Source organism: Octopus bimaculoides, chromosome 4 (genome assembly GCF_001194135.2).
Source record: "Octopus bimaculoides isolate UCB-OBI-ISO-001 chromosome 4, ASM119413v2, whole genome shotgun sequence".
Taxonomy (NCBI): Eukaryota; Metazoa; Mollusca; class Cephalopoda; order Octopoda; family Octopodidae; genus Octopus; species Octopus bimaculoides.
This window is the reverse complement of record NC_068984.1, coordinates 131,921,315-131,935,556: the sequence shown is the minus strand read 5'-3', so window position 1 is coordinate 131,935,556 and position 14,242 is coordinate 131,921,315. Positions and strand designations below refer to the sequence as shown.

The 14,242-nt window shown below is 38.9% G+C and overlaps 1 protein-coding gene across 2 annotated transcripts in view; it reads left to right on the top strand.

Moving 5' to 3' along the window:
• LOC106876466 (uncharacterized) overlaps positions 1-14,242 on the top strand; it is a 92,224-nt gene that overhangs the window by 63,127 nt on the left and 14,855 nt on the right. The window contains exons 2-6 of one of the 2 annotated variants that reach the window (XM_052967502.1): positions 2,418-2,703; positions 5,197-5,336; positions 6,881-7,023; positions 8,383-8,574; positions 12,816-12,932. In XM_052967502.1, coding sequence (XP_052823462.1) covers positions 2,418-2,703; positions 5,197-5,336; positions 6,881-7,023; positions 8,383-8,574; positions 12,816-12,932 — 878 coding nt within the window. The remainder of the gene's footprint in view (positions 1-2,417; positions 2,704-5,196; positions 5,337-6,880; positions 7,024-8,382; positions 8,575-12,815; positions 12,933-14,242) is intronic. The other variant, XM_052967503.1, reaches the window with a different exon arrangement.

The following is a 14,242-nucleotide window of genomic DNA, read 5'->3' as shown; positions in this document are numbered from 1 at the left end:
AAAGGCAATGTTGACCTTCATGGAATTTAAATTCAGAGCATAAAGAACCAGAAGAAACACCAGCAAGAATTTCATGCAACACATTGATTCTGCTAGTGTTGTCGCCTTTTTTGTAACCCCAAACAATATTATGAATGATGCACCTCCAATCCCTAAAACTAGGAAATAAAAATGAAAAATTGAATATAATTCGTTTACTTAATGTTTCCATTTGATTCGTTGCATAAATCTTTGTTTCCAAGAATAGCATGGCTATTTTGGGTTTGTCGTTTTGATTTGCATTGTGTGGTTTTAGGACAACAATCTTTCTCAGCTGTCATAACGTCACTTTTCCTGCTGTAATTCTCAATTTAGTCTGAAACTGCCTAGTTTGTCTTGGTTGCTACAGTAACAAGACATGCCACTGATTCTACAGTTACACACCCTGGAGGATGCTGTCATTTTTCTTTGTTGGAATTTATTCTGCGTGTGTGTGTGTGTGTGTATATATATATATATATATATATATATATATATAAGTGGCTTGTATGTATCCTAAAGCTGTTTTGTTGATGGTGTGTGTTTGTGTGCATACACACATCTATTTCAGGTTTGAATTTTGAGACAACTCTAAACCAGTAATATCGTAAAATTGTTTGTGTCAATGCCAAGGAGGAATCGGGTGCTTTTTTTTTTATATGAAAGGAAGAAAAGATTTGCTATGTGTGTGTGTAGTTTTCTTTTCATCAACTTCAACACTGTGATCATTGCGTATCTCTGTTAACCTTTTAGCATTTGAACCTACCATATCCGGCCTAAATATTCTACCTTGTTTTATTTCAAACCTTCTAGATTTGGCCTCTCACATCTATTCTGCAATGTTATTACTCTTTTTTACTCTTTTACTTGTTTCAGTCATTTGACTGCGGCCATGCTGGAGCACCGCCTTTAGTCGAGCATATCGACCCCAAGACTTATTCTTTGTAAGCCTAGTACTTATTTTATCGATCTCTTTTGCCAAACCGCTAAGTTATGGGGGCGCAAACATGCTAGTATCGGTTGTCAAGCGATGTTGGGGGGACAAACACAGACAAACATATACAAACACACACACATATATATATACATATATATGACGGGCTTCTTTCAGTGCCCGTCTACCAAGTCCACTCACAAGGCTTTGGTCGGCCCGAGGCTATAGTAGAAGACACTAGCCCAAGGTGCCACACAGTGGGACTGAACCCAGAACCATGTGGTTGGTAAGCAAGCTACTTACCACACAGCCACTCCTGCGCTTTAAATACTAAAGGGTTAATGGTACATGTCTGTGGAGTGCTCAGCCATTTCCATATTAATTTCATGAGCAGGATACTCCATTGATCAGATCAACTGGAACCCTCATTGTCATAAGCAACGGAGTGCCAGCTTGTTCTCCTTATCAAGCAAGGCCCCTAAATTAGTTTGTCCAGCTGCCCTGGCTGATAAAATGTAGAATCTGCTCCTGACATTACAGAGGACTGCTTTAATGAAGGTAACGATATTCAGCTTTAAATGGCAATCACTCCAGCAGATCAAAGCCATCTTGTCCATGCAGACATAAGAAAATGGTAAAACTAGGGGGTTGGGGGTTGATACTAACCATAACCTGACATATTGGCTACCTTTAGCGCTGTCCACTTTATTGTAAGCATTCAGGACCTGATCTCTAGTCTGAGGAACCCCTTTCCTCCCACCAAGCTTTAGAGGCCCTAAAAAGAATTATGGCTGTTGCTCTCCTTAAGTCTTCAAATAAAAAGAAGGAAAAAGTGACTAGCAGAGAAGGTGGGCAAGCTGTTGTGTGGGGAGGAGGGGCTCCTGGGATAACTTCATGTAAATATAGATCTGGAGACGATTTAGTTTGTCGGGTTTATTACAACACATAAAAATCTAGACTCAGTTTTCAGCGAAGTGACAGTGTTAAAATAAACACAAATTCTGTGTAACAATCATGGCAGGTTTTCATCAGTACTTTGGGCAAGTGACTTCTGTGACTCTGGGTCAACCAATGCCTTGAGTGAATTTGGTAGGCAGGAACTGTGATGTGTGTGTGTATCTATATATGCATACATATCACATATACACATGTGTGGCTCTTTGGGTATCAAGTGGTGTGTAGGGAGAGATAAGTGTCAATTTGTTTACATCCCTCTAACTTAGTGGTTCGCCAAAAGAGACCGATAGAATAAGTACCTGACTTGAAAAGCAAAATAAGAACTGGAGGCAATTTATTTGACTAAAATTATTCAAGGTTGTGCTCTAGCATGGTCACAGTCCAATGACTTGGAACCAATAAAAGAAGGTAAAGCAAATACAATTGCCACAGATTCTACTGTGAACACTTAAAGTAAGAAATGTCTGTCTAAATGGTGTATTTAAAATCCCTTTCTCTTATTTTGCAGACGATGAAGAAAAAATTCTTCGTTCTACGGGGAAACAGCAACTCGGGCCCAGCACGGCTGGAATATTACGACTCTGAGAAGAAATATCGTTCATATTCAGTACCAAAACGTTCCATTGAACTGAATTCTTGCTTCAATATAAACAAAAAAATCGACCCAAAACATAAACATGCCGTTTCATTATTCACCAAAGATGACTGTTTCTCCATCGTAGCTGAGAATGCCGAAGAGCAGGATGCATGGTTAGATTGTCTTCTAGATTTACAGAACACCCCCTATCATTTTGGTAAGTAGACTTTTCCATGAGTGTGGTCAGCTGTTGTGTGTTTACTGTTATAGCTTTAAAACTGTTGTTACAGTTTAGGTACAGGTGTGGTTGTGTGGTTAAGAAGCCTGCTTCCCAACTATGTGGTCTTGGGTTCAGTCCCATTGCAGAGAAACTTGGGAAAGAGTGTTCTGCTGTAACCCTAAGCCTACCAAAGCCTTGTGAATGGTAGGTAGAAACTGAAAGAAATCTATGGTGTGTGTGTGTGTGTGTGTGTGCGTGCCTAGTAGTGGTAGACAGAAACTGAGAGAAACCAATCATGTGTGCGTATGTGCACGTGTGTACTCTTGTCGAGACAGTGGTGGCTGTAAATGTACATCATTGTTTGTTTCCAGTCTTCCATGACAAAACATGTCTAGCTATGGGAAAATATTACCTTACTTGGAAACGGGTGAGGGTTGGCGTCTGGAAGGGCACCCTGCTGTCAAAAATCTGCCTCAACAAATTCCATTTGACCCATGCAAGCATGGAAAAGTGGACATTAAATGATGATGACAGCATGACACCAATGACTGAAGTCGTTGATACACTGTGTTAGCCTCAGTTAAGGATATTACAAATTATACCCTATGTGCATCTACTAATATTATTGCAACTTAAATACTAGCGTTGTCTATCATACTTTTATAGCCTACCCATTATAGTGTTGCATTTATTACTACTATTACGACTGTATTTGATACTACTACTATTTTTACTAGTTTTGTTATCTAGAACCATTACTACAGCCTATGTTCTTTATTACTGAATTTGCTCCTATAAACTACACTGTTGTGTCTACTATTATACACCATATATATATATACCCTATTATTGCATCTATATTTACTGCTGTCTATATCCTATAGTAATCTAATAGTGTATAGTGTATATGTTGTAACTACAGCTTATGCACTTTAATAGTACGTACTATTAAGTATAGTGTATGCACTATAGTATTGCATGCTATTACAAATGCAACTGTTAAAACAACCTACGTGGATGATGTTGTCTGCTCCTAAAACCTTGTACAGTACAGTGTTTGCGTGTGAGTTTGTGCAAGCGCTCGTATTGTATTATGAACCGTAATTGCGTAGTGCTAAGTTAGCATAGCTTTACTGCCAACGAACTCGTGTTTGAAAACTTGAGATTTATTTTTTGATATTATTTTTGGTGGGTGTCCTGTATTTTTAAGACATGGTGTGTATATGCGACCTACTTAAAAAATAACAATCGCGTGACGTAGCTACTGGACAAGGGGAGGCAACTCTTGTTAAACCAGGTTGTTGTCAATACCGTAAGCATGAGGCACGCACACGTGTTTTTATACAAAAGTACATTTGTATTGAAATATATGGATATGAGGTGTAGTGAAATAAGTTTGGCGTTCGTGCCTTCTCGCAGGGCTTTGGCAAAGGGAATTAAAATGGTTTATATTCTTTCACTCATGTGACTGTGTGGCTAAGAAGCTCGCTCTGTAACCATGTGCTTTCGGATTCAGCCCCATTGCGTGACACTTTGGGCAAGTGTCTTCTTCGATAACCATGAGCCAATTAATGCCTTGAGTTAATTTGGTAGAAGGTAACCGTGTGGAAACCCGTCGTGTGTGTGTGTGTGTGTGTGCATCAATTCAATTTGGTATTAACCTTGACTTGGGGCGCTGACATTTTCCAGTATTACTCTTTTACTCATTTTACTTGTTTCAGTCATTTGACTGCGGCCATGCTGGAGCACCGCCTTTAGTAGGGAAAATCGACCCCAGGACTTATTCTTTGTAAGCCTAGTACTTATTCTATCGGTCTCTTTTTGCCGAACCGCTAAGTTACGGGGACGTAAACACACCAGCACCGGTTGCCAAGCGATGGTGGGGGGACACACACAAACACACACACACATATATATATATATATATATATATATATACACACGACAGGCTTCTTTCAGTTTCCGTCTGCCAAATCCACTCACAAGGCTTTGGTTGGCCCGAGGCTATAGTAGAAGACACTTGCCCAAGGTGGGACTGAACCCGGAAGCATGTGGTTGGTAAGCAAGCTACTTACCATACAGCCACTCCTGCACCTATGCCAAAATTATGCTGATACAATGTATAAATTATCGTTTAACGCCCGTTTTTTCTTTTTTTTCCTTTTTTTTTTTTTTTTTTTTTTTTTTTTTTTTTTTTTCCCTGGCATGGGTTGAATGGTTTGGCCAGTTAGAGAGCTGCAGTTTCGATGGCTGGATAACCTTCCCAATGTCAACCACTTTACAGAATGTATTGGGTTCTTTTTATATGGCACCAGCATAGGTGCTTTTCTATGTGACACCAGCATAATTGCTTCTCTACATGACAATGGCATGGCATCGGTGCTTTTCTATGTGACATCAGCACAGGTATTCACAACCTACACTGTATTGGTTCCTTAGTAACTGGTTAATTTTGATTCTCAACCCTTGTATTTTTACTTTTATTTCCAGAATATGTCTGGCAGGTAACTGTGAAACCTAAAGATCTTGGTGCTACCAAAAACATGACAGGTCAGTTCCGACTTTGTTTAACGAACCATGAAATCAGCTTGGTACGACTCAATTCAGAGATTCCTGAAGTCACATTCCAAGTAAGTAACTTGGGGATTTTCCTCTTCAGGTGTTATGTTTCATTTTTTAAACAGTAATAGTGTGTGTGTATGGGTGTGCATGCATGTGTTCGTGAGAGAGAAAAAGGGAGAGGAAGGATCTCTGCAAGCTCACAACACTACATGAAACCCAGCCCTAGATCTCCCTCCACTTACAACATACCGTCTTAGAAAAACAGCACAGATTGGATAATAATAATTATCATCATCATCGTTTAACGTCTGCTTTCCATGCTAGCATGGGTTGGACGATTTGACTGAGGATTGGTGAACCAAATGGCTACACCAGGCTCCAATCTGATTTGGCAAAGTTTCTACAGCTGGATGCCCTTCCTAACACCAACCACTCCGAGAATGTAGTGGGTGCTTTTACATGCCGACTGAATAAAAGGTGAGATGGTCATGGTTGGAATATCTTTTAAAGGGATGTTACACTTTGACTGACCTGGGGCTCTGTAACAACACCTAATAATCCAACAGACAGCACTATGTTGCAAATTTCCAATGTCTTCTCTGTATTGCAATGTTTCCTGCATACTACACTCACATGATCCTAATGCACTGTGCTATTTAGCATGTCTGTTATACACTGTGGGGCACGTGGCTTAGTGGTTAGGGTGTTGGACTCCTTACAAGTTTATGGTTTCCGTTCCCAGATCAACTGATGCATTATGTCAGCTGCCAGTACTGCCTGACTGGCCTCCGTAGGATTTTCGAGCGAGATCGTTGCCAGTGCCCCTGGACTGGCTTGTGCGGGTGGCACATAAAAGACACCATTTCGAGCGTGGCCGTTGCCAGTATCGCCTGACTGGCCTTCGTGCGGGTGACACGTAAAAGCACCCACTACACTCTGAGTGGTTGGCGTTAGGAAGGGCATCCAGCTGTAGAAACTATGCCAAATTTAGATTGGAGCCTAGTGTTGCCATCCGGTTTCACCAGTCCTCAGTCAAGTCGTCCAACCCATGCTAGCATGGAAAGCGGACATTAAACAATGATGATGAATCCTGCAATGGATTGGCATCCCATCCAGGGTGGGGAAATATGTGCGCCAGAGAAGCTGGGAAACTGACCGGGTCTATTTATGACTCGGGAAGGATCTGTTGTACCCTATACTTAGCGGTATTTCATCTGTCTTTACATTCTGAGTTCAAATTCCGCCGAGGTCAACTTTGCCTTTCATCCGTTTGGAGTCGATAAATTAAGTACCAGTTGCATACTGGGATTGATTTAATTGACTGATCCCCTCCCCCAAAATTTCAGGCCTTGTGCCTAGAGTAGAAAAGAATATTTCACATGCATTCATGTAATCAGATGCTCATATATACATACAGGTGCTCAAATATACATACATGAACGAGCATACATTTGTATTCATGCACTCTTGTATACACATGCAGGCGTGCACACACACACACACATATATATATATATATATATATATATATATACCCCACACATCAACACACAAATGGAAGAAACCTAAATAAATTATTTAATATTTCTGATTCTCTTTTCTTTCCCTACAGCTTGGTTATATTCGACGGTGTGGCCATCGAGACTGCTTATTTTTCATGGAAGTGGGACGTCTAGCTCCAACAGGACATGGTGAATTGTGGATGCAGGTGGAGGACCAAGCCACAGCTCGCAATATGCATGACTGTATTTTAGGGTGAGTTCTTTCATTTTCACTCCCTCAAAGCTGAAGATCTTGGTTGAGTTTTCAGAAACAAAATACCATATTTGCTGACATATTAAAAGGCATCCCTATTTTATGAGTATATTTTTGGGAAAAATAACTTAGTTTCCCTATACAATTATTGAAAGAGACTTCAAAGTGGTTTTGGTGGAGGAAAATGTATGATTCTGTGCAAGTAAATACAATGTTATGACAGTACATTGGTTTCAAATTTTGGCACAAGGCCAGCAATTTTGGGGTTGGGTCTAAGTTGGTTACATCAAGTCCAATGCTCAGCTGGTACTTATTTTATTGACCCTGAATGGATGAAAAGCAAAGCTGACTTCAGCAGAATTTGAACTCAGAACATAAAGACTGACAAAATACCACTAAGCATTTTGCCCAGCATGCTAATGATTCTACCAACTCGCCACCTTGCTATGACGATATATTGACATTAATAAATTACATTATATGAGTATCATATTTCAATTCGATCTTCTCTCAGACCAATTGTATTGTTTATTTGTTGGTTGATAGAATTACCACACAGGATGTAGAAACTTGTATTTCTGGCTGTGATATTTTGTGTTACCACAATCAATCAAGTTGGCTATGTCAGCTGTACTCTAGGAAACAAGGTGGCTGTGTACAGCTGTACTCTATAGGTCAAAAGTGCTGTGTATAGCTGTACTCTATGGGTTGAAATTGCTATACACAGCTGTACTCCAGGAGTTGAGACTTATGTTCAGCTGTGCCTCTGGGGTTCAGTCCATCATGTGCAGCTGTACTCTAGGCACTGAGTTCTATAACCTTTTACCAACTGCAGCAAGAACATGCAAGGGAACCTCTGTCGTTGCTCTCCTCGTTAGAAATAGTAGCCAAATCTCCCTCATATTACACCGCACTATTTTGAGTTGGGAAACAACAGATAAGATATGGTATTACATACCTTTGCAAAGATGTGATGGCTAAGATTGCAATGTCTGTGATCAAGAGCCTTGGCACTCAAGGATGACCTTTGGCTGAACAACAAGCTAATTAGAGTGTCTCTGTAATTCAGTTGACTTGCTAGAAATAGCAGCCAAATTTCTTACTCTCATCACAATCATCAAAGACTGTCATGAGTGGATGTTGACCTGTGGCTAAATAACAATTTGTTGTACTCCAGAGACTGAGTTAACTCTGTACAGCTGTGACCAAAGTAGCCAGCCTCTTTCTTTTGACATACCCCGATTCCACCTTGTTACAGTTTTGGACTAAAGTTAGGAAGTGAGGACTAGCTGATATTGAGATTTTCATATTGCTAATTAAATGAACACAATTGAATTTTCTGTTGGTTGGTAATTACAGGGAGATGAAGATGCCCATCAGCAGCTCAGACAGTGGAAATTTCCGGAACCGCAGCAGCAGTAGTTCTGGTAAAACAGTTGTCATGCCAACTTGGAGTAATAACGAACATTCCTCAGAAAGTATCTCAATGTTTGGTTCTGATCAGTTCCAGTTTAACAGGTCCCGTACGGTTAGTGAAGGGCAACAGCTTAGGTAAGTCTGTTTTTTGTCTACATCTTTTGTTTTATCCTGATCTGCTGGGTGAAGATGGAGACAGGTGTTATGGTTGCTGGAGAGGCTGAGAAAGAATGTGAAAAACAGATCTTTCAGTGCTACTTTGGTCTACCACAGTATCCATGGTCTACATTGTGAAATGACCTGGTTTGGGTTGTGTTAGGGTTTAAGATTAAGGTTACGGTTAAACTGCATGCTGAAGCATAAATGGCCAGGTAGATTGCACACTAAAGTGACACCAGTCTTTTTATACAGGTATAGAGCCACTGAATTGTGAGCAAGAAGTAGGAAGTTGTGATGGGTTTTCAGTTTGCCCAAATACTATACTGATAGGAAATAAAGAAGAAATTGAAGCTGGTTTGAGAATTCTATAACCTTCTATCAACTGCAACAAGAACATGCAAACAGCAAGGGAACCTCTGTCATTGCTCTACTCGTTAGAAATAGTAGCCTAATCTCCCTCGTATTACACCACACTATTTTGGGTTGAAAAACAACACATAAGATATGGTATTACATACCTTTACAAAGATGTGATGGTTAAGATTGCAATGTCTTTGATCAGGAACTTAGTCACTCAAGGATGACCTTTGGCTAAACAACAAGCTAATTAGAGTGTCTTTATAATTCGGTTGATTTGCTACAAATAGCAGCCAAATTTCTTACTCTCATCGCAATCATCAAAGACAGTAATGAATGGATGTTGACCTGTGGCTAAATAACAACAATAATAGAAGCAATAACAAATGTAATTCGTTGAGAGATTAAAGTGTAGAATGCTTGACTTTTTGGTTTAAAGTTGCAGGAGTGGCTGTGTGGTAAGAAGCTTGCTTCCCAATCACGTGGTTCTGGGTTCAGTACCACTGCATGACACTTTGGGCAAGTGTCTTCTTTAGCCCCAGGCTGACCAAAGCTTTGTGAGTGGATTTCGTGGACGGAAACTGAAAGAAGCCTGTCGTGTGTGTGTATAGGTGTATAAAGGTTAATGTGGATTTGTCCTTTAATTGGAGATTTCCAAACAAGATTTCTAATGTTGATTCTTCATGCTTTGCTGGGAGTTTACAGGTGTAAATTTGCAAAGATATGAAAGTAGTACTTGTATATAATGTACGATGAATTCATGGAATGAAGTTCCAGAAATCCCATTGATTTTAAGAATGGAGGAACCAAGTTGTTGAAATTTATAAACTTCTTATAAATTTCAGCATCTTATTTCCTCAATTCTTAACAAAATATTTGGGATTTCTGGAACTTCATTCCATAAATTCATCATACATTGTGTGTGTATTTGTGTCTTTGTTTGTCCCCACCACCATCGATTGACAACTGATGTTGGTGTGTTTACGTCCCCGTAACTTAGCAGTTCGGCAAAAGAGACTGATAGAATAAGTACCAGGCTTACAAAGAACAAGTTCAGGGATCGATTAGTTCGACTAAAGGCGGTGCTCCAGCGTGGCCGCAGTCAAATGACTGAAACAAATAGAATACCCTTTACAAGGGACATAACTCTGCTCGTCTTACTGTTAGAATAATAAAGGTTTCCTCTCTTTAGTTCAGTATCCAGCTGAAAAAAAAATTCTTCCAGTAAACCAATCTGCAGAAACCATACTGTCCATGATACCAATAATTGTTTCTGATTAAGGCTCAAGGCCAGCAATTTTTGAAGTCTCTTTTGCAAGGATCATCGATCCCATTTCAAACTATTATTTTATTTTATCAACCCCAAAAGGTCGAAAGACAAAGTTGACTGCAGAGGAAATTGAACTCCATGTATAAAGAACTGGAATAGATACTGTAGACAATTTTTACTGATACTTTAAAAGCTCTGTCCTTGAAACATAGTAATAATAATAATAATTCTTTCTACTATAGGCACAAAATGTGAAATTTTGTGGGAGGGGACTAATCGATTACATCGACCCCAGTATTTCACTGGTACTTAATTTATCGACCCTGAAAGGATAACAGGCAAAGTTGACCTTGACCTCAGTGGAATTTGAACTCAGAATGTAGCGGCAGGTGAAATACCACAAAGCAATTCGTCCAGAGTGCTAACGATTCTGCCAGTTGCAACCTTAATAGTAATGTTTTCTAAGATGCAGGCATGGCTGTGTGGATCAGAAGTTTGGTTCCCAATCACATGGTTCTGGATTCAATCCCATTGCGTGGCACCTTGGGCAAGTGTCCTCTACTAAAGCCCCTAGCCGACAAGAGCTTTATGAGCAGATTTGGTTGACAGAAACTAAAAAAAGTAAGGCGGCGAGCTGGCAGAAACGTTAGCACGCCGGGCGAAATGCTTAGCAGTTTTTCGTCTGCCGTTATGTTCTGAGTTCAAATTCCGCCGAGGTCGACTTTGCCTTTCGTCCTTTCGGGGTCGATAAATTAAGTAGCAGTTACACACTGGGGTCGATGGAATCGACTTAATCCCTTTGTCTGTCCTTGTTTGTCCCCTCTATGTTTAGCCCCTTGTGGGCAATAAAGAAATAAGAAACTAAGAGAAGCCCATTGTATATAAATATGTGTGTGTCTGTTTCCTGGTCTTGTGATAGTTATAAAGGATTATCACCGTCATGCAGGTGGTGTAATTCATTTCCAATATTATGTGAAAACATGTCTAGCCATGGGGGGGGAAATATTATCTGGAAATAGGTGAGGGTTGGCAACAGGAAGGGCATCCAGCTGGAGAAATCTACCTTGATAAACTCTGACCTACATGCAAGCAGGGAAAAGTGGACGTTGAAATGTTGATGGAGATAAACACAGGCCACATATTTTGGGATGAGTTTTTAGATCAACTTTAATGATTTACTATTATTTTATCAACCTCAGAAGAATGAAAGGTAAAGTCTTGATCCCATCAGGTCTTTAAAAGGTTCTTAACTCATTACCAAAAAACACTTTGTCTGATGCTCTTTCAATTCTGCAGATTCACTGTTCTTAGAATAATAAGGATTTCTTTCTAACATTGGCATTTGATACAGAAACGTTCTGGGTTGGGTGTACAGTTGATTAGATTAACATCAACCTTAATAAATGGCTGGTAATTATTCTATCAATCTTTGAAGATTGAAAACTAAAGTGATATCTGGTGAGGTCTGAATTGAGAAAATAACTAAATGCTGTAAGTTTTTTGGGGTTTTTTGGGCCTAGTGGTCTGCCAAATCTATCAGACTGTTACCTTTTAATAACAACAAAAACATAATCACAATATTAAAAAACAAAAAAAAAAAACTGAGAAATTATTATATTTCTATTTTCTTATAACTAACTTTCTCTTCATTTTTATCTTAAATAAATTTGTGCTTCATTTCCTGATATCAAGGACACTACTTTCTTCTTTTTTGTTTTTTCAATAAGTTTTAAAAAATCTTTCAGTGCATCTTAGTGGACAACGGCTACATTTTACTCCCTGAGGAGTGCTAGCAATGTCAAACTTAATGGGTCTCCATATTGTAAAAGTACAGAAAATTTGCAAACTATAAGTGATGAACAGAATCTACATGATACAAAACCACAAAAAAAAAAAAAGTCTTGGTAAAACAAAGCAAAAAATGTGAACGTGTTGAGACCTTATTCTTTTGTTTAACATCTTTTTTTTTTTATTTTAAAATTTCAAGCCAATATTGGGGTTCGTTTATGAGGCTGGCACTTCAATGCCAGGCATTGCAGTGCATTAAGTTCCCTCATTATATTTCTTTTCTGTTCTGTAACTGCTGTATTTTGGTAGTCAGGGTTTCTTTATTTACTGATGAATAAAACATCCTCTGTTAGTGATAAGCAGGTGAATGTATTTATTGATTGGCAAATTACCAAACTTCACTCTACCATAATACAATGCCAAATATGTTACAAATCCTCTTTTACTTGTTCAAGTTAGTGGGTTATATCCTTTCTGGAACATTTGTTTTTATTCTGAATCATTAGCAACCAATAGGGAGATAGGAATTAGCACGCTGTCCTCTTCTTAGGTACCTTTAGCACATTGAACTCTGTTGGAAGCATTCTTACCTGACCCTAGTTCCACCCATATTGATACTTTACCCATAAATGTTAACTTGCTGATGTTCAAAGTAGGCAATGGCTGCTTCAGTTTCACTTTTAAGAATGACTGCAAAACTTATGGAGACTGCATGTACTCCACTGATTAATTTATGAAAAAGAAAACTATATCATTGATGAATCGCTGCCATAAAATAGTTAAACTGTTCTATTTCTTGCAGTCCTCGAAAAAATCGAATAATTCCTCTCGGCAATGAGAAGATGCGTCCTCAGAGCATGTACTATAAATCTTCCACCATTTCAGGAGGCACATCTGCTCTCAGTTCCAGTCCCGTCAGGTAAAAATGCCATGATACATTTTGTGTGTTGGCTGTGATGTTAAGGTGCTGGACTACTGACTTGACTGCATGAATGTTATATGTTCAAACCTTACTAGCAACAAATACAGCCAGCCATTATATAGTGTTGTGTGCTGAGCAATGAACATAACTGTCCAATCTCAATATTCATTCTTAAAGAATCCCTAACTATTCTGTGTTTTACTGTTAACAGAATAACAATTTAAGTCATTCCGTTAACAGTAACAGATCATTGATAGTCATATCATATGGAATGCACTGCTGTTAGAAGTGGGACCACCATATAACTGCTGAGTGTTTTGTTAGCGAGGAGTATTGTATGTTAAGGTTCTATAACCTCCTTTTAGTTATAGTGTAAGCATTATGAAAATATATCCACAATATTCTTGAGTGATTAAGTAATCAATAGAATTGTCACGGCTTAATTACTCCCTGCCAACACCATCAGTCATATAAAGTGATTGAGAACAAATACTCACACACACACATGCATGCATGCGCACACACTTGCGTGCATGCATTCTTACGTGCACGCACTCTCACATGCATACATACTCTCTCTCACGCACACATACACACATAAAGTAAAATGTAAAGTGGTTTGTGATAAGAAGGGTATCCAGCTGTAGAAACCATGCCAAAGATAACATACAAGTAGAATGTGGTCACAGCACAAATTAACCACCAAGGAGGGCTCTAATATCAAATAAGAACTGATGGCGGGAAGAAGGGGTCTCTTTAGCTCTTCCATATGAGATATCTTCTATCGTGCCAGGGAAATAAAATTCACTTCAATATCAGACATGCACTACAACAAAGACAATCTGTTATCTCTGTTGCTGTGCATGCAAGATGGTATAAAACACGTATGTAAACCTTACCAGCATGGGAAAACGGATGTGAAATGATAATCTATTACACGCATGCATGCATATGCATCTACTCTCATACAATGTTTCTTTCTTTTGCATACACACACACACACACACACACACACTGGTGCATGCATGCATATGCACATACACACAGTTTCTGATGAAAAACTCAGAGTTCTAGCACAGAAAACAGTAGGGAAATGATGGCTTTAGCTAAAGCATTACTGATGAAAATTTTAAATATGAACTGAAACCAAATTTATAGTTGTCTAACAATGTAACATTGCACCACAGTTTAATAGCAATGATTCAAATGCACAATTTTCTTTCTGTATCTCTGTATGTCTCTTTAACTTATCAATCTATCGATCTATCTATCTGTCTATATATATATATATATATATATATATATAT